The 21,858-nt window shown below is 40.6% G+C and overlaps 1 protein-coding gene across 1 annotated transcript in view; it reads left to right on the forward strand.

The window, feature by feature from the left end:
• Positions 1-21,562, forward strand: part of ZCCHC24 (zinc finger CCHC-type containing 24) — a 111,725-nt gene extending 90,163 nt beyond the window's left edge. The window contains exons 3-4 of the mRNA XM_084290075.1: positions 6,277-6,441; positions 16,438-21,562. Of these exons, the coding sequence (XP_084146201.1) occupies positions 6,277-6,441; positions 16,438-16,551 (279 nt within the window). The 3' untranslated portion in view covers positions 16,552-21,562. The remainder of the gene's footprint in view (positions 1-6,276; positions 6,442-16,437) is intronic.
• The last annotated feature ends 296 nt before the right edge of the window (positions 21,563-21,858 follow it).

Genomic DNA, 21,858 nt, shown 5'->3' on the forward strand with positions numbered 1-21,858 from the left:
TAAATGGGTCTCTCTCAACTGGCAGAGTCACACAGCCTGTAGAGAAGGTCTAAGGGGTATTTGGGTAGTCTAAATTACTCTAAAAGCACCAGAACCAAGGAGTGGAGAGTAACTATGCTCCATAGAGGTACAGGTATGAAAATGAAATAAAGAAAGGAGATATGTGGGTACGAGCAACCTTCTGTACACAGCAGACTGTGAAAATGTTTTCTATGCAAGGTGCCAAAATACACTACTAGCGAAAGCACAATGTGGTGACCCCTGGAGCAGCAAACAGATACACACAGCCTGAGAAGAATGATTTCTATGAAGATGGTGGTGTACATAACTGATGATTCCCATGATGACAGGAGCAATACAGCTCTCGCCCTGCTGAAGTAGCCCTAGGCCTTGTGACAGGTCAGACCCCCCAAGAAAATCCCAGAAAAAGTACAAACTAGCCTCCTCTGTTAGGTCCCACAAACGGATTAGCAAGTTTTCTTTATTTTTTAGCCGTGTCTTGTAATGATGTAGTTCCTCAGTCTGGTATGTGTTATACCTAGAAACTCCATAGTACCTATTGTTTAGTTAATCAAATAGAAGCTTTTAATAGTAATGCTGTAATGAAGAGTCCCCCCTTTCCTTTAACTGACCCAAAACAAGTTCTCATCATATCACTAATGCACAAATTATACGAGGGACAGGAAGGATGAAACGAGGCATTAATTTGGTTTCTGTATCCCCTAGATGCTCTTCCTGTATTGCATGTATTAATTAAAGATGTAGCTACAACTCAGTTAAAAACCTCAGAAATCTCCAGTGCCACACATCAGCAACATTGTACACCAGCAACGTGGACTACAACAGCACGCAAAACCAGAACAGCTGTGTTAGAATTCATTTCCTAAACACACAACCTCTTCATCCGTCCAGATATTCTGTTGATTTTCAAGTTTGAATTAATGCAAAGTCAGTAAGGAAAAAAACAGTTGACGAATCTATAGATTGATTGTGTGTGTCATTTTGGCATTACTTTTGCTGAAAACTTCCACAAACAATCATTCTGCTCACAGAGCTGAGAAAGGTCGGAGGACTAAAGTAACTTTCCCAATTCTCAGCAACCTGTGGCAGTCAGGAGTGGAGTGCCAGGACATCCCACACATCAAATCAGTCATAATACTTCATTTTTCCTTTTCCAACTGAGCAGTTGCAGTATCATTTACAATCACATTTCTCAAAACTGTACACAGAGAAGTGCAAAATAAGAGTGCTGGAAGTGTATTTTTTTTAATGCAGCCTTATAGCTGTACTGACTTGCAATTGAGTGTCAGAGGGCTGACATTTCAAAAACAGCTCTGGCCTTCCTACAGATCCCTTGGGATCCAGTCAGTGCATCAGGCTATCGTTTCCTGTTCTTGCTTTTCTGCTCTGATGGAGCATCCTTCTAAGCAGACCCTTACAGAGTTCTTCTAGGAAGGGGACCCACCCACCAGTGTCATGCTGACTTCATCCTCCTCCTCTGCCGTACATCTTTCAGCTGCACAACACAAACCCAGGGGAAGATGAAGGAAAGAATAGTATTAAATAAACTGTTGCTCTGCATTTCACTTTGAGGGAACTTTGCAAGTTGTTGTTTATAACGATTCTAGTTTTAAGCAGGACGTGTGGGGGTTGTTTTGTTTTGATTTTGCTGACTGTGCAAACTGATGCTTTGAGAGAATTGTCTGGGGAAAGTAAAGAGTCCTTTATTATGTCCATCGCTGCCAAGTGCTTTGGCAGATTCCTCCGTGAGATGCACAATCTGATAGGTTGTGTGAGAGCTTGGCTGGCCAGTTACCAGCAGAAAAGCTCAACTTAAACAGTTTTAAAATCTTGTTATGGCCAATTTGTGGTTTTGGCTGAAGAAAGGAGGACGATGAAAAATAGAGGCAGCTGGGTGTCAGTGAAGGACGGAATATTGATGTCATTTTCATTGCTGTGCCATGCAAAAAAATACTGGCTGTATCTACAGGTTGGATCTCATTAAGGCAAACCTCAGGCAGCACTTTTAGGTACACCCTAGGTAAAACTGTGAAGATGGTGTCATTTGTCCTAGCCTTTGCCTTGAAGATTGAAATAATGTACCTATTTGACAAATCTGAAGGCAAGATCCTTTCGTTTGTCTGGCTGCTCGTGGATAGAGAGCCTGGCAAGGACTTGTGCAGCATCTGTGATGCTTCCTGAATTCAAAGCCAGACAGAGTTCCCTTCAGCTTCAGCACTAAGGAGACCAGCCCAAGACTGACTTCATTATGTGCCTTGTTCCTGGTGTTCCTGGTGTTGCATGTTGTTTTGTTTGTTTTCTTAAACTATGGGCTCCTTGGCAGAGCTCCTGGGGTCACTCCCCAGCCAGACTCCATGAGGAGGGAAGGGGCCCAGGGCCACCACTCCCAGCCCAGGCACCTCAGGGAAGGCAGGCTCTCCCTTCCGCAGAGCCCCTGCTGTCTCCCCATGTGTGCACTCAGCCATGCTTTAAGGAGTGCCTCGTTTTCAGTCCTTCCAGAAAAATATCTGTGTGGATTTATAGCTCGGTGGATTTCATCGTCTCCAGATGCCTACCTGTGCTGGTTGCATTAAATGATCTTTGAATTGTCTGATGCACACACACACAGGCAAACGAGAGTAACAGTCACATTGCAGTAGAAATGTATTTAAAGAGCAGAATAAAATTCAACTACCCAAGATAAAGAGTTGACAAGGTCAGAATCTTGCCCACATTATGGTTTGTAGCCTAGTTTGAATATTGTTTCCAGCACAGTAAGAGCCTGGCGGAGGATCCACCAAGCTTTCACAGCTGGGGCGGTAACCAGGCCAAAAACTACCTAGGACTAGAGGTAACAGGACAACAGGCATTAACATGGTAACAATCAAATATTTTGCCATTGTGAACACAGGCATAACTTTGCCAGATTAGTTCAAAACAAATTCATACCTACAGAAGTGAGAGAAGATACCACTCGGTGAAGGAGTTGTAGGACATAAACATCAAAGGCTTACTGTTAAACACCATTAAAGAGTCACAGGCTAAGTTCCACCTTTTGCCAAAATCAGAGGCTGGAGGCTAATGCCAAAAGACAAAGAATGCACCACGCTCTTCTTTGTCTCTTAGTTAAGAAAAACCTTGGATGAGAACAGCTTCTGCCCTCCAGCTGGGCAAGTACAGGGCACTGCCCTGTCACAGACCGCCCCTGTGCTCACGCACCCTGCGGGCAGCCCCAGCTCCGTGCAGGAAGAAGCAGGCTCTTTCTTGGAAGTGCCTATGCAATTCAGCCACGCTGCTGGTGAAGCTTAAAAAAAAAACACCCTGCTCTGGACCTCTCAGGCCATTAGTGCATCACTCAGGTCGTGCCTTCCACCAAATACTGTCAAGTTTCTGTTTTGTTTGGACCTGAAGGGTGGAGGGAGTTGGAGAGTTGCCTTCAGTGCTGTCACTGCTTCCTAATGATATTTTTTGCTAGAGAAAATGAGCTTGTTTGAGAATCCAAATTCTCTGTCGGGCACAGTTTGAGAAACTGAGAATATGGAAAAGAAAATAATTTGTTAGGGCAAAGTGTAAACATCTATAAAACAGAATAGCAAAACACCTACAGAGAATGTTGTAGCTTTGCCAGCAAACTCAAGTCACTGAATGAGGAGGGAGCTGCAACAGCTGAAAAGTTAAAATAAATCCGAAGTTTAGTCTAGCAATTATAACAGGAAATTACCTCTGGAGTCAGGTCTCCTGCCTTCTTTTCCTAGTTCTGCTTCCGATTTACTGAGCAAGTTGGAGAAGCCAAATTTTAAGCTTCTGATTTAGAAAGCCTCCGTCTCCAGTGGCCAGCTATACACACAGAGGACACTGAGGATGAGCACCTTCGGTGCCCTCCTATGCATTTGTGAGGGCAGAGCATCCCACCTCGACACCTCTGCAACCAGCTACCTCGGCTGCAGCAACCTGTAGCCACCAGCTGGTTCCAAGTGGCCACCTCTGAGCTGCCCCCACCTGTGAATCATGGCTAGCATAAAATGTTGTTGTGTGAGTCTGATGGTTAAACGCTGTTTATGGTTGGCATAGCATACTGCAGTGGGAGTGTTATGTTTAAATACTGTTTATAAACATTTGCAAGACTTCTCAGACATGCTCTGTCTCTAAAGCCTGTGCTATTGCTTTTGGAAATAATGCACTGAGTGACCCATGCTTTTTCTGAAAGGGCTCCTGTTAGTAGGAGTAACAAGGCTGCATTTCCAGCTCTACTGCACCAAGGGTTTCAGTAAAGCATCGTCACTGAAACCCAGAGTTGGAAACAATCTCTTCTACTGATTTAATAGTTTAGCCCCAGTTGAAACTGCAAATAAAGCAATGTGTGACGCCTCAGGAGGAGGGGAAGTGTCTCTCAATCATGAGAGCTCTCTGTACACAGGGTTCCTATTCAATTCCATGAGAACTTCTAAATGAAGCGAGCATGTGGTCCTTCTTTCACTGACTTGAGTTGTGCTACAAATTCCTCAGAGGCAGAGCCAAATTAAGTGTCCCAAATAAGGACGGCTCCATAAATTGACATTTTCCTGCCCTACATTCAATTACAATCTCCCATCTTTATCAAGAGACACCATGGATCAGAGGATTAAACTCTGGGTGCCTGCCAGCACTCATTTAGTCATGGAAGTCCAAATGTTTCTCATTATATCAAGCACTTTTTTGTACAATACTACTGTAAGTGTGTATGTCTTAGCGTTGGCTTCAACTGCACTGTGAGCCAGAACATTCACAGTGACACAATGGATTCAGAGTCAGGAAAAACTATTATAGGTATTTATTTGTGCTACTGCATCCTATTTACTTATTTATTTAAAAAATAACTACACTGAAGAATAAGCACAAATATGCAGGAAATATTGTTCACTGAAACTGAAAAATGGACAAAGTAGGTCTAGGGTGCCCCCGCTCACCTTCCGCCAGCCAGGGTGCAGGGTGGAGTACACTTGATGCTCCGTTCCCGCACACTCTGACGTGTGACACCGGAGGTGTTGTGGCAAACACCATCAGGCACAGGAGCTGGAGTCCCAGCACGCCTGCCAAGCGCAGGTCTTCTGCCAACCACCTGCTTTCCCAACCTGTGTTTTCACATAGAAAGCCACTTGGACCTACACACTGAGAAATCATACAAGTTCCCGAAACAAAACAAACTCTTTCCCAGCATGATGGGTCATTTAGCTTTCATAATCTTAATCTGGGAACCTTAAAAAAATGCCCCACAGGCCTGACATATAAACAAATTCTGAGATAGGTGATTGTACTGTTCGGCCACGATGCAGGGGAAGTCTCTTCCTCTAGGCAACAATAAACAAAATACAGTGAATATATGGGCAGTATTTCAACACCTGCTGGGGACTCTAGGAAAACAGCTTCATCCTCATAGCTCTCTTCAGAACAGCTATATGCAATACTCGCCTTCACCTTAAAATATTAGCATATTATGTACATTATATTTCTGTTGAGTACAATGCAGTTTGAGTGATTATGTAGAAGCAATCTACTTACATAAGGTCATTGTCAACTGTAGTATCTTGTCTGGGCAAACAGGCTTTCTTTAGGCAACGTTTAATATTTAGACATCACAGCAGTCCATTTTATTTGGGAATATCCCTTCCCGTTTCCTTCAAAATATGGAAATTAGTGAAACATCATTTACAGAGAACAGGAAGCCTAATGAAGTTTGTGAAATTAGTAATCTCTGCTAATGAAAATCATGCCTTCTCTTCATATTCAACCCCAGTATGGCTCTCACATACAGCAATGCATATCCATATACTAATGGATTGCCAGAATTTCATCACGTAGAAGCTGTGCAATGCAGAACTGTGAAATGTTTTCTTACTGAGACTCTCTTGGGGAACAGACAACGACCTACTTAAGAGCATCTTTCTCTAGCGAGCTACTTCTGATGCTATATACAGTGATAGCAACACTTATTCAATAGACACGATTTGGTTGTATTGAAATGGATATTAACAAATACTCATCGCAAAAAGTGCACAGACATTTCTAAATACTGAGCTCGGTGCCAGAAATGTCACAAGCATTCTTGAACTTGTGAATGCTTCTCAGAAGTAACTCTCAGAACTTAAACTCGAGCTTCAGTGTATGAACTGTTCATGAAGATACAGACTTCATGCTTGGCTCTAGTATCTTTTGCCCAGTTTCCTAAATAAAAACATTGCTTTACTACTCCCCCTCCAACACTTTCTAGTCACTCATTGCTACCTCCTTGTTTTTCAGGCTCGCCCCAAAGGAGAAGGCTTGACTCCATACCAGGGCAAGAAACGCTGCTTCGGTGAATATAAGTGCCCAAAATGCAAGAGAAAATGGATGAGCGGAAACTCCTGGGCTAACATGGGACAAGAATGTATCAAGTGCCACATTAATGTTTATCCTCACAAACAGGTAGGAGAAATGCCTACCTGATGGCATACAGGTTTGGGACCTGGAACATGCTTAAATTTGCAAAGCATGGCTATGATCTTAACATGACATGGACTACACATGCCACAAAAAAAAAATGCTTCCCAAAGGAGCTGCTGTTTTCAGCATCCTAGAAACGTGAACTACTGCCAGAATTGCAAAATTTCAATACCCTTTCAGTAAAAATACATCCGAAACAAAATTTTTAGTTGTCTTGCTCATGAAAACAGACTGTGGGGCCTTATAATCTGAGATGGAGCCATTACACAACAGAGTAAGACAAATTCAGCAGTAGCAATGGGCCTCATGATGCTTCTGACTCTCTTCGTATTTTCACCAACTTAATATTTTATTCTAGTGGTGTCAGTTATTTCCCATGTACACTGTTGAAATAAGAATGGATTTGATCTACAAGCTGTCTGTTCATAAAGATTAGTGATAAAACAAAAATACTGAGATGACACCTGCCTACAAAATACCTTAGTTAACAACAGTGAAGAGACAGCCTGGGTAAACAGAGGTTTCTTGGTTTCTGTAACACTAAGTGATCCCCAAGATAAGAAACTCAAGAGAAAGCTTTTTATTTAACTGAAAGGGCCAAGCCTGAGTAGCAGCTCTGGTAGGCAATCTGTACCTGCTGTGCTGCTAGCCAGAACCTTACTTTCTGACCCTCATAGATCATCTGTCCCTTGAGGCAACATCCTGCATTTCCTGCCCCTGAATTTCCAAATTATGATGGGAAGACTGAATTGCACGTCTTACCTGTACCCTTCTCAGAACTAGTTGCAAGCAGCCGGCCAGTTCAACAGTGGTTAGTGGGACAGACCAACAACGTGAGCTCGTGTCCCTCATTTCCCTGACTAAGCAGGCTACAGGCTGAGTTTGTCCAAGCTGGCTTTTCATGCCAGATCACTTTTGACAACCCCACAACAATATTCTTGGCCAATATACGCTATAGAGCTTTGCGTAACCAAAAAGAGACCATGGCAGGCTCTCCTCTAGAAAACAGTTTAAGAACTGCAGCTGATATTGGAGCAACACCTAGGATTTAATACTGTCAATTCCAGTGCAGGCAGAACGGAGACATCTGGGAGTACAGCTGTCTTAAGCCACACAAAATTTTCCTTCAAGATGGCTGATACTGAGCAAATGCAAGAAACATAATGGAAATAATTGAGTGTGATTTTGCAATATTACAGCAAATTGTTGGAGATGGAATAGGTGGAAATTATTTTAAGAATTTGGGAGGTGTGAATTGCCTCAGGTGCAATTCATCCTAGCTGAATCTCAGCAATAAATAGAGCACTGCATGGGTCAAGTTACCTGCTGCCCACTCACAGCAGGTGCACAAACCATGGATGGATCATTTGGATGTACTTGCAATAGGTGAAAAGGAAATTCCATTGGGAACCTTAGGTGTCTCATTAACTACCTAAGTGCTTGTAAAATTCCTATAAAATCTTTCCATTGGCTCATAAGGAACACTTCATACCATTTCATGTGATTCTGGGGGGAGGAAGGGTGTTAGGAAAAAAAATCATCCTGAAGAATATTGTTACTTTATTATGATGAAAAAAGCAATCTTGAAATTCATTGCAACAAGCAGGAAAAGAGATAGAAATAAGCTTATTAAGCATTATCCCACCAAGGAGTATCTAATGAAGTATATTTCTTCCCTTTTATACACATGTGTATGCTCATCTAACTCCAAAGGCAAAATTTGGCTCATTTCTATGGCAACCTCACATTCCAATATACAGCCAAAATATTGATTTATAATTGCTAGTACGTTGAAGCAATATAAATGGTAGTTTTTGAAGTCTGGCAGAAGACTTGCTTTGTCTGGCAGAAGACTTGCTTTACACTTCACACACTTCACTATATGACCATTGTCTTTTTTTTTTTTTTTAATAGCATAGGACTTTTTTTTTTTTTTTTATTTTACAATGAACTTATGGCCAAGTCAGTGAATATCATTGTTTCTGTTGGCCAGTTCGAGTGATGTGATCCATTCTGCTGTCTCTGTGCTAATGCCACTCATTAGAGTCCAAACCTAAAAACAAGAGGTCACCTTTACAAAGTGCAGTAATTTTCCTGACAAAACTGTGACTGGAAACTATACTGCAAGTGAGAAAAAAGCAAGGAACAATTTCTTTGTGGTAGCATGTACACGGGAGGAAAGCTAAGCAATTTTCTTTCACTAACTTATGAGAAAGCTCCTAAAGTCTCTGGTTCCTTGCCTCTGTTTAGACAGCTTGCTTAGACAACTGCACCAAAATCTGGGCTGAGCAATGCAGTCATTTATCACACATGCATGGAAGTACAGTCTCGAGGGTCAGGGAAATTACAAGAGCACTGATTTATAACACAAGTTTATAAATATTTACCTTGCTCTTCTAGATTCTTTCCATCATTTTTGTTAGCGTTCAAAGGGTCACAAGAAATCGTTCGAGAAGTATCCCATCCACCGTATCCAAGAGCTATTATATAGTGGGAAGTATGAATGTTTTGTAGTAAAGGAGGTTTGCAAATACTCCCATGCGGATGGTACCCCTCATGGCCGGGCTAGAGGAGTCTATGATCTGCATAGTACTGAACTCAAAGAATGTAGAAAGGTTGTAGCCCACAGTGCTTCTGGAGCCACATACACAGTGGGGAACAATCACAGCATCTGCACCGCAGGTCTACACAGTTGACCCCCAGCACTGTTTCCACATCATTCTGTAAGACCTTAACTTGAGATGTGAAAGGGCTTTACTCCTCTCATCTATCCATGTGTTCATGTCCCATCAGTAGGTGTTGCTGCTACATGATATTAAGACCGGGCACGGTGCATTTCAGCTTGGCTTCCAGATGTAAACAACTTGCAGCCAGTCACTGGAGCTTCTTCCCTGGATTTAAACTTACAACTTCAAACTGAAAGATTTTGCATCCTGTTGTCTCTGCCTTACCTGTGTCTGCTTCTACATTTCAGTGTTACTGTCATCATTCCTTCTATTCTTTCTCATTCCTCCAGTGCTCTGTACTTCTTCTGATTAAATATACCAGCAATAGCCAGACAGTAAAGAAAACATCAGTTCATGCACAGAGCCAGCAGCAAAGGAAAGTTAACTTAGGCTGCATGAGGTCAGCACTGCTTCTTGACTGAGCCTAATGTTTGCTAACCCATGCATGTTTTTTGTCCAAGCACCCAGTCCCACACCAGACTCTCTAAACATTTATCAATATTTGTCCCCGTGGTGTTATTCTACAGCATTTTGGAAAATATTCTGTACCCAGTCACCAGTACTCTTATGCTAATGCCTTGCATTTTATAAAAGCACAGTGAACAATATTTTTTTAATTACCAAGTCCAGTGTTTCTAGTTGGAAAGTTAAAGCACACATGCATATGGTGCACATATTTGGATGTATTACAATAAACTATTAGAACTACCACATTCCCTTAGCATTTTCTATATAAATTTCTTGCTTATTCTTTATTTTCATTACTCTGTTGGCATCTACCAAAGTAGAGTCCTGATTCATGAATAGAGTTCCTATGTACTTCTAAACAATCGCTTCCCAACCACCCCTCAGCCCCCCTCAGGGCATTAGTCAATGCCCTTAGCTAATTTTTTGCTCCAACTGCCTTCATTATATGGGATCAGACAGAGGACTTCAACTCATCTGAAGCTTCCATTGGACCTTTTTTTTTCCCCTCCCAACTTAAATTTAAGAAAAATGAGACTGCCTGTCCCCAGAAGCCATTTTTACACTCAGTACCTATACAGATCAGCTCTGTTCTTTTACTGCAAAGTTGTCATATTGTATGATGTGACAATAATACAAGTAATTCATAAATTAAAAAAAAAAAAAAAACAACAATTAACGAAATCCAGATGAACTGGCTAGACAGAAGTTTGATTAGTTCAGACAGTATTTACTTCTAGCAAAAGAAATGATTTCTCCTCCAAAATCTGGTCAAAATAACCCCTCTGCAATGTGTTACAATTCAGCATCTCTTTCTTACTCATTAACCTACCATTCAGTAAAAACTGGTTTTTCTAAAATCTGCTAGGTCACAATGATACCTTGAACATTATTAGAAAAGGACCATTTTTATCAGCAGATGCTGATCATTGTTGCTTCCTCAGCTTTAACTATAGCCTTAATGCCAAGTTGCAAGAGCCTGCACAAGCATAAAAAGTACATTAACTGCAAAGAGACCACATCTAAAAACAGTCAGTTACTGCATTTCCCCAGTGAGGGCATGTTATGAAGTCTCCATTCCTATAAGCATACCAAATATGAAAGAGTTGGCAAAATATTCAGTCTCCTGTCTACACACAAGAACTCATACCAGGCCAGTTCAACTCCCCTCATTTAATGTGTCATCCCAGGTGGGAGAGGTGCTTACAGGAAGGTATGGATCTAGGACAAGACAGCAGCTATCTCCAAGGATGCTTCCCCTTCCTCTAGCATTGCCAAGTATCTCTGTTGCCCATCTCTCAGCCAATTGATCAACATCTGTAGAGTCTGGTCAATAGCTGAAACGTAACAACACGAACCACCATGCTTGGTTACGTCAGCCCTGAATATTGAAGATTACGATGCTTTTGTCCCATTTAGGAGAAAGCTTTGATATTCTTCTGTTCAAAATGGCTTGATATTCCCCTTGATACTATGGCTTGAGAGTTGACTCTCAGTTCCCAGGCATTACCCTTTTCTCTAGTCCTCATCTCCATCCCTCTATTTCATCTTACCCTGTTACTTCTCTCAATCCATGGACTTGCAGTATTGCAGGGCTTCTCCACATGGTATTCACAAGGGATGATTTGAGCTTGAGAACTTCCATTTAACTGTCTCAAGCAATAATATCACAGTATTGAAGATAATCATCTCCACTGGATAGCTCCAGGGTAGCCATTCAAGCACACATGCTGGACCTGTGAATGGCTTCTACAGCTATGCTAAAATCTTGATTTCCTATGCATACCTTTCGTTAGTTGGTCCCTGGAGATGAGAGCAGCCACACTTCCCTGCCACCTGCTCTTTGTTCCTGGAGGCTCGCTTCCTGGAGTGAAAAGAGCCTGTGCCAATTCCCCACAAGGAAAGTCTCTATTCAGCCCTGCGCTCTTATTCCACATACCCTATCTGTGAGAATGAGCTTTTAATCTCTCTGGGGCAGGAAAAGTCTTCTCAGCAATTTTACAGCTGTGTATATACTTCAGAGTGCTCTATAAATACAGCTCTAAATCTCTGCATTTAGGAGAGATGGCAGAGCATGCCTACAAGTGGTAATACAAGAGCCTGACAAGCAAATCTGCTGCCATTCTCCCAACTAATTCAGAGCAGAAAGATCAGGTGGCTCTCACACCTGAGCTGCAAAACTGCTCCTTGCTTCAAGGAAGCTCCACATGCATTTTTGTTTTCACAACTAAGTTGTGCCACCATGCTCCTCCTTTTGCATTTCCACCACATCCCTCAAGCGGTAAATCCCCCAGCAGAAGTACTTAAAGGAATTCACAAGACACGGGGCAAAAATTAGAGGCCTGTGGAGCTCAGGTCTTACTGAGGAACAGGAGAGCAAAGAACAGCCGTGACCAAGTTACTGGATGGCTATTAAGTCTCAGACAGGACTTAATCCTACCTCTCATTCTTCCAAGGACTCAGTATTCTGTAGTTGTTTGTTTGTGCTCCTCCTTACATTGCCCCAACATGGAGCCAGTCCTTTTAGCCACGCACTGGCGTTCTTGGCACTATAAAAGCCCAGATTCCAAGCTTTGAATTTTCGTTTTCTTCTCCTGCCCGCTCTATAAGCAGCATCTGTGCCTGTGGTTGCTTCCTGGCTGGCCTCTTATCAAGGCTTCGTCTCTGACTTGGTGGCTGACTCCAGTGCTGTTTGTGATGACAGCTGTTGCACTGCTGTGGAACCAGCCATCTGGGGATTGACTTGTCCTCTTGGACACTGCTTGCTTCCAGCTGTCAGGAATTTATTGCTGGCCTGAAAATAATTTGGTATGTAAATACATTCTTCATAATATCCAAGCTATTACTTCCACAGACAATGCAGCAGTTGCCTCATAATTCCCCTTCCCAGGTGTTTCTTTTCCCTCAGCATGGGGAGGGATGGCTCTGATCACTCAGTACAGCATTCAGCAGTTTCAGGCCTACAAGTATGATCTTTCCTCTCTTTGGACTTAATCCCTCTGCAGTGGCTGGAGGGGAACCACTGCATTCCCACCCTCAGGTGCTCCAGCAGTGGGGAAACAGGTCACCCAGACTGCTGCTTCTCTCTCAATAAGGAAAATGCATTTTCTTGCATTTAAGTTTTGATATGACCCCTCATCTATCAATGGTGAAATCAAATGGTTCCAGTCTAAAAAAAAAAAAAAAAAATCAACCTTCTAAACAGAAATATAAGCACCCATTTAATTCCACTGAGAATAATTTCCCTTAAGGGTGTGCTATTGATGTTTCCTCTTTACCTAACACTTTATAAGCATGAGGTGTTTTGACTATGTTTGGGTTTTGTTCTTTTTTTTAAAAAAATAAAAGCTGATTTATGAAATGTGGGGTTCAATCAGTACATGTAGGCTGTGAGAGAAATAGTACACGGTCAAAATTTAATTTGCAGGACAGGAATTGCTATGTAAATTTAAATTTAGTCCAGCATTATTCCCCTCAGGCAACAGCATTAGTCACTACCACCAAATGCTTTCGTGGTGGAGCTGCACAAGGTTATTTCCACCTAGCAACTACCAGAAGAAAGTTAAAGAAAGATGCACAAACCTGGGAAATTGGAAAATGCCCACCCCCATAGTTTTTATGGGAAATAGACTGCCAAATCCTGCAGGCTTGCATTAAAAAAATATATATATTTCAACTCTCCCTTTTAATGGAAAAAAAGTATGCCCTTCCCAGATAAGCAAAGCAGGATTTTCTGCTGTTTTATAAGCATTTCACCTCTTTCTAAGGAAAGGTGTTGGTTCTTCAGCCCAACGGCCTGTCCCCTTCCCTCTCAGCAGTAGCACTGAACCAGGAGTACCAGGAAGGTCAGGAGCGAGCCTCCCACAGACTCCACAGCTATGCAGACCTTCCGCATCATTCAAACAATCCCCCAAATCAATAGGTGCTATCAAACAGCTCAATCCTGCCAGACCCTTGTTGTGGTCAGCATCTTCTCCTTCCCCTCTGCTTCCACCACAGCCAAGCTGGCGAGAGTTGCCCCAGGTGAGCCTCAACTACCTGTGGCCACGAAGTCCTCCTTCAGCAGATGTGCAGCTCTTTGGCTTTTTCATGCCCTGCCCTTTTAGCACAGCATTGAGGAACATAGAAAGGGTGTAAAGGCACTACCTTAAACAAGGTTGCACCATCAGGGATAAGAAACAGCAGCAGCAAGAGAATAGTTGTGTCACAGAGTGTCTGCAGGGTTGTTGTTTTTTTATTATTATTATTATTTTTAATCATTACAGGAAACCCATAAAGCACACAGAGATAAGTTAGGACTTCATTTCATGTAAAAGTTGGGTTGACACGGTCTTTAGGGCACAAACTAGGCGAGCCCACCAGCAGTGATGGAGTTTCAAAGCTCCAGAGCCCCCCAGAAGCCCAGCCCCAGCTCAGCTCTGCTCCACTCCTTCCAGCTGGCCCTTGGCAACCTGGTTTCCTGCGTCCGTAACCCCTCTCTCCCAGCCTGTGTCGTAACACACTGGTAACAATAACATTGCTGAAATCGGAATGCTTCACGGGCCAAAAAGCTGAGCTCAATCAACGCAGGGGGAAAGCAAACCACGGAGAGCTATTGTTTCTGAAAGCAGTCCAAAAACTCTTGGCGCTTCAAGGCATTCCCAATGTCCTTTGCACTATTTCCAGGAAAAATGATTCCCAAGGCCATGTGTATTAAAAAAATCTGGCTTATATCAATAAACATGATAACTGCTGTATTTTCTCTCTTTAATCAGAGCACAGCTAGCATGTAGAAGCAATCAGAGCTGAGTCAAATAGCCTGTTTTAAGTGTAGCATTTCAAAGCTCTAAAATTCCCCATTGAGGAGAATAATTTAACTCTTGGGGCTCCTGAACCTGGGCATCATCTATGACTAGATTTATGTCATGCAAATTCTTTAAGAAAATTTGTGGGTAGACGTTGGCAGAATAAGCAGTAGAAGCAGAAGGGCAGAAGTTTTTCTGACCAAATAAGCTTATTCAACTTGCCTCTGTTGTTGTGGAAGCCCAGTGTGCAGTAGTGGTTGGGTTGCAAGCCTAAACTCAGTATTATCAATTGTGATCTCAAATCCATACGTACTGACTTCCAACAAGTCATTCAAAACACAGCAAGGATGCAGGGGGGTTGAGAGTTTTAGAGGATATAAGGGGTCCATCCTCCCTCGTCAACCCCCACCAGTACAGGTCCAAGCACCCCCTACCTGATACAGGAAATTCAGCTTACAATGAGATTGTAAATGACTTCAAACTGCCAGAAAGAGAAAACTTCAGGCAACATATCATGGGGAAGAATCTTGAGTCAGTAACAAACCATTGTCAATCCCCACTGAATTGCTCCCATACTCTTTCTACTAACTGTAACAGAAGTGTTGCGCTTATAATTCAATACAACTGATCACAGCAAGAAGTTGCAGACATCCCTTGTTTAGGATAATAGGAAACACATATTTTGCCTCATTTTAACCACTGGAAGTTGGGAAACCCTTCCATTTTCTGCATTGTGAACAGTTCTGCAGTGTTATGTAGCAAAGAAGTTTCAGAAGGCTCTGTTCTCCCTATCCATGGGGGTCTCAGGTGGGTGGCTTTGGAATGAAGAACTTATAATACCTAGGGAACTGAAAGGACTAGGTGTACTTTAAGGTTTTACTGCTCAAGGTAAGTTTCTATTATTTAGCGAAAGTACAGAACGATAAATGGCCACAACTCTAATTTATATATATCCATCCTTTACTGCAAGAACCACACTAAGAAAAGGTATGCCATGGTCTGCTACCTTTATGAGAACTGGGAGAGGCTTAGGGCTTCTTTTTCAATTTCACCCCATGTGCTGGCTCTACCACAGTCCCACAGAACAACCACTATGTTCCCCACAGGAATGCATGGAGCAATGAAATGGTTTTTCAGGTACATTTCAAGGAAACAGGAATCATGTTAGGGCATTTTGTTTGTTTTCCAAAAATCTGCACACCTTATGATGTTCCACCTCACACCTCTATCACCACTTCACCTATGAGACTTTGCAAACAAACAACCCTACTGAAGTATTTAACATTTTCATAGTGATTGTGAAACTCCTTACATGTCATGCAAAATTAAAGAGCAAAGATTACTAGAATCAAAGCAGTTTTGTTCCCTTGTTTAGCTGAACATACTGCCAGCTCTGTGACTCCACAAGTGTTATTTAAATGAAGTCAATTCATTAGTCAGGTTCATTGCAGAGGTTGTGTTGTGCTTTGTTTTTTCATTAATAGCTTTGCAGCTGCTCTACCTCAAAAAATTCGGCCTCAGAAATATGGGGCTGAGTACTGGAAAGACCTTACTTCCCTGTGTAGTATCAGTGCATTTGTAAGACAGTTTTCCTGCAGCAGCAGTTGGTCCTACTGTTGTCACCCCCTCCTGGCACTGCTGGGCAACAGGATTCCCATGCGTGAGGTGCTAATGCCTTTGGGAGGGCTCAGTTACTGGAGCCAAGGGAATAAATAGTTATGTGACCACACAAGTCCACTCCCCCGCTCAGGCTGTCAGTAACACCTACAGCCAAATAAGCACCACCGTTATGAAGAACAGCATTTGAGGTTGTGAGGGCACTCCGTTACCCTACAAAGCAAAGAACTGAAAACATTTGGTCTGCTCGGGAAAGAAATGCAGAACCTTTGTAATTGCTACAAGAAAGCTCTGTCAAGCATAAAAGGAGGTTTAAAACACGCAGCAAAGACTAAGACTCAGTGACAAAACCTTGGACCAAATCCTATTTTCTTTCTTTGTTGCAGAGACCCCTGGAAAAGCCGGATGGCCTGGATGTTTCAGACCAGAGCAAAGAACATCCCCAGCACCTGTGTGAGAAGTGCAAAGTTTTGGGCTACTACTGCCGCCGTGTGCAATAAACCTTCCAAGTGGCCTCTTCCCGTCCCCATCATCCTGAAAGATCCTCTGGCAGCACGCGATCAACAGCAACACAACAAATCAAGATAAAAGCTAAAATAATTGCCAATATTGCCTATCTATAACCTAATAGTATGCCTTACAGTAACAGAATGTAGTATTTCTCCTGTGTATGCACACACATGCAACAGGTATTTACAGGACTATGGTGAATTCGTATACATACATATGTAAACTTACATATATATGTACACACACATTTATAGAAGCATTACTGATAGTGTTCACAACAGAACCACACCTGCGGGTTCTGCTGATTGTTTACACAGACCCTATATCATGGCCAGGTGAAATGAAGTACTATTCATTAGGCAAGATGTAACATTGACAGGGAATATGTGATAAATGGGTTTTGCAGAGGTTAAATAACTGTGGGGCCACTAATTGCAAGCACTCACCCACAACATGAACATTATTCCTATTATATGACAAGACAAAGGAAGATTAAACAAGCCACAACATAAAAGAAGGAAAATCATTGTTTTCCGAGTTTTAGAAAGTCTGAGAGTTTTGTGCTGCTGCTTTCTTGGACTTTTCTATTTGTTAGTGTCATTTGGGCAGGGCTTAGGCAAAATCTTTTTTTTGCAGGATGTGGCCAAAAAAAGTGAATAATTGTTTGAGGGTGTGGTTTGTGTAGAAAGGGAATGCCATAACAGGACCCAGAGCATCAGGAAAGATTCCAAGAGGTTTTTGGAGGAGATGAAATTGGCTTGCTTGTGTGACTAACAGATCCTTCTCTTGTCATATAATTCTGCTACAATGGTCCCTGTATGCATATCGGCTATTCATTGGGCTGAAAGCACACTAAATTTACTGTGAATAACGGGGGATAAGAATGTTTAAAGTTGTCCCCCAAACCCTTAATTAAATGATTAGCCAAACTTACTATTTATAGTAGTTTTAAAGCCACTTTCTGGAAGTATTTTTATGTCCTGTTTTCTACTGTACAAATTGTTATAACAAAAACTTTTTAGCCATAAGGGTGTTATGAGGCATGAAGAGCACTCTATGTAACCTTCCCACTTCTGTCTTCCTGATACACCTATATACCTTAGAAGCAATGTAGGAGTTATATTTGGTTTTCCCATTTCAGGTAGAACTTTGGGCAGGGGCATCCTGTTGCAAAGAAGTATCTCATCAGGGATTGGAAAATACCATGAAATGAAAGTACCTCGAGACAGTATCCTGTTTGTCTGTCTATATAAGTACAGTGACACAACAAGCAATTCAGTTGCATAACTTACTAAGAAAAATTACAGGGATAATGGTTTGTGTTTTATTTTTTAATCAACAATTTCTATTTTTGTGAAATTTCCTTTAGAGAGATTGGTTAGTGTGAATGATACCTAGCAGCAATGTTTTAAGTCCTAAATAACTTGATGTGAATTAAATCTGTTTTGAGGATTAACTCCATAATGCTAATACAGAGGGGTTTTTCTGCCAAGCAATACCAAGATGTAACTAAGTATGTACAGTCAAGCTCTTGTAAAGCAAATTGAATACTTACTGAGCATTCTTATAGGAAATGTGAAGCTCTTCACAAATTTGCCCTGAGGTGAAATTTTCCACTATTTCCCTGCTTTGCTATAAACAGGGCAAAATTGTTTCTGCTGATTCTGGTGGAAAGGTTATCTATATATCTTGCAAACTTCTTTATTTCTGTGTAAGCCCAGGTCAGCCTACTGGTCAACAGAAAAACATCGGGATTTGTTGCTTCTGACCGTGATTCTTTCAGCAGGTCACTGATTTGGGGCAAGTCACAAGATCCTTCTGGATCTCAGTCTCCCCAGCTGCCAAATGGGGATAATAATACCGTGAGGCTCACAGGATAATAATGCTGTGAGGCTCATGTAATATCTACTAGAGCTTTGACATCACTGCATGAGAAAGGCTATATAATGCTGAAATATTAACTAAAAGTAATCACTTGGAAACTAATTTTGCCCAGTGAAAATTCTATCAACTAAAATAGCTGAAGAATAATATTATTGAAACTTAACACTAATAACAGATTTTATTTGCATCAGTCAAGATATGCAGTTTTAGCATTTTCAAAAAAAAAAAAAAGCGTTGTTTTGCACAGACTCAAAAGTTACTTTAGAGAGAATCTCTGAGCAATGATACTAACTTGTCCATAAAAAAATGAAGAAAATATGCAGGTGAATTTAGGGGTGGATTTTCAAAGTTTGACCTCTAGCATTACTCTTGATATTTTGTTTCAAGCATGCCTGATGTTGAAAGAACAACATATGAAACCAGATCTGTTTTTTCCTTTTGAGCACTTAATAGTACATGAACAAAATACTCCTTGATGCTTCACATCCATCTAAAGGACAAGTACAGAAACTCCATCAGATCAAAATAAGAGAAAATTGTTTTCTAACCTGAAACTCAGATGTTGCTACCAAGCATTTTGCTTTGACATGCTTCCTGTCTAATGGTAACCACTAAATTGGTGAAACAGCACATCCCTCAGCACAGCTACATTGATACACAGCATATCACCAGATTCTGAACAAAAGCTTACTACAAAATACCAATATATGCAATTTTCATGATTTTCATGACGGAGCCCTCCTACGAATTGTTTATCCGGATTCAACACTGCATGGTGGTGCTTTTAGCTGATGGACTTTTAGGTTTTATTTTAAAATAAGGTTCCTAAAGATACACATGATCAATTTCAATGTAATTAATATCAGTTGCTGTAGAATAGTAATTATTCAAAGCGTAGTTAAAAGTTCAATATTTATATCATGATATTATCCTAGGCAGGAGACACAAAGTGTTGAAGTAATATCAAGTAAATCTAAAACAACAAGAAAACAGGTTTATTTCCCCCGCACTCATGTTGGGGAAGAGCAGATAAAGAACAAAATGCAGGGAAAAATCTAGGAGCAACACTACCATGGTTTGTCCTGCCTAACTCTCCGTGCAAACCCTCCTGGGGCTGGAAGCAGCCCACGCACAAGGTCCCTCCATTCATCCCTGCCTAAGGTTTGCAGCATCCAAAATAATAGAAAAAAGATTGACTATAAGATGTAAATTTCATTTATCTGACTTTTTTTTTTTAAAAAGGTAATTTACATGTAGACCTAACCTTTCCAAACTGCCAGAAAGAAAACCTAGAAATTAATATTTTGACTGGAAAGACGATGAGTTGATTTACCACTTGGATTTTTACAAATACTTGCTGATGTTCTCTTTAACTAGCTCTGCATCTAAATCTTCAGCTAGTCTTCTTCAAAGGGATTATTAAACAATTATCAGAAATGAAGCACAGACCAGTAAAGAACTTGAAATCCACACAAGTCTCCCTAAATTGAGTATTCTTGGGAGCATACCCGAGAAAAGTTTGTCTCTTTGCACTTATTTGTCAAACTTCACTTTTAACCTCATCAGATTCTTACTGTTGTCTGCCCACCAACAGATCTATCCAGCATGCACCAGTTTTATCTTTTGTTCCCCACCAACAACCTTTTTGACCCTTTTTGGACATTTTTAAACTTACATTTCTTCAATAAAATCTAAATGTGTTTCTTCACTTGGTCAGAACATTTAACATGGAATTTGTCTTTGGCATTGGCACTGTTCTGGAGAAAAGTATCAATGATTCAAAACCAGCATGTATAGGCTTTTAGCTGTTTTAACTTGATGCAGCTCCAAATAGGTTATTATGAATACTTCATTTAGTAGCAATGAAGAAAAATCCCTGTAGCTTAAAAGGATTGCCCAATTTTAGCCAGTTTCTACTGCTGCTACCACAGACATAAAACAATGCCATACAAGCCAAGTTTGAGGCCTTTTTGTCTCAAAGTTGCCTTTTAATTTCAAATAAATACACAAGAGTATATATTATTTCTGAAAATAAGTGTATTTTAAAGTTCCCCATTATATGGGACTCAGTTTGTAAACTAAAAATGTGAAGTTACGTATGTCTGAGAGAAGCCTTTTGTCAAGACGTACTCTATATTTTACCTTTTGTATAATAGGAAATTTAGATTAAACATGGGTTGCATACTTGTGAAGCTCTAGCCATTATTCCAAAAAGAAGAATTACTTAACCCATGAAGAAGCTAAGAGCTTTTGGAAAAGTTAGTATTCATAGATTAGTCCTCCACATCCTGCAGTCACATGGCATTTTCTTTCCTAGCGTGGATCCTAAGGGTTATCCACCGAATAGTATGCAATGATTTTAAAAACACATGTTGATGATTTAAGCGAACTGACATACATTTTCCACTTGCCTTTGCCAACATTTAAAATGTGATGGAACTATCCCCATACCAAATCATTATTTAAGATATCACTCCACTCCTGGTTGGGCTTCAACACATCTTTCCTACCTGCAAAACCACTGCTGTCCATTAATGTTGCTATATTGCTGAAGTGCTCAGAGGGCTGATTGAGATCTTAGACATAGGGATGATGGTTTGTGTTTCTAGGATGAATTTCAAAGGGACAATCGTGTGCAGTTACTAGCTATAGATGATTGATATAAATGTTTACCCCTGTATGAAGTATTTTACAGTTTTACTTGCAGATGTGTATTTATCTTGAGTTATACTTGACATAGAGTTTCAATTTTTTTTTTTTTTTTTTTTTTTTTAATACTATGTGTGTATTTTGGAAACCTTTTTAGATGTTAAAATTTTTGAATGGTTACAAATATTTCTTGTAATACTGAATTGTTATCTTATCTGGAAACTCTTTGCAGTAACTTTTTTGTATATATTTGAGGGCCTTTTTAAAAAAAAAGTATTGTTTGTTCTTTGGGGAAAAGTTTTTACAACTTGGAAGCTTTCAGAAGGGCCTTCCTCTCAACTAGGATACTAACAGAGGTAAGAGTTTTCTTAAGTATTTTGCAGAACTAAGGATGTATCCTCAAGAAAATATTTATGGAAGTAATTTACTTTTTTTTTTTTTTTACAATGCTTTTGTCTGTATAAAGTATGCAACAGAACTACATTAAGAAGGAAATATTGTCTACATAAAATATTATATGAAAGTTGGTACATAATTCTGACAAAAAACCTTGCAATTCTTTAAGCCATATTGTTTTTGTTATCCTTGGATGAAAATATCAGTATTAAGTAACCAATATATTATTCAAGTGCTTAGACTTATATGAAAATGCTTATACTTTTTATTTATGTGTATTTGGGGAAGAATCGCTAGAAAAAGCTATCACTAGACATATAGCAAGTGAGAGAAAAAGTATACTGTCACTTTATGACCTTGTGAGAGAC

This window comes from Netta rufina (genome assembly GCF_964035555.1).
Source record: "Netta rufina genome assembly, chromosome: 7".
Lineage (NCBI taxonomy): Eukaryota > Metazoa > Chordata > Aves > Anseriformes > Anatidae > Netta > Netta rufina.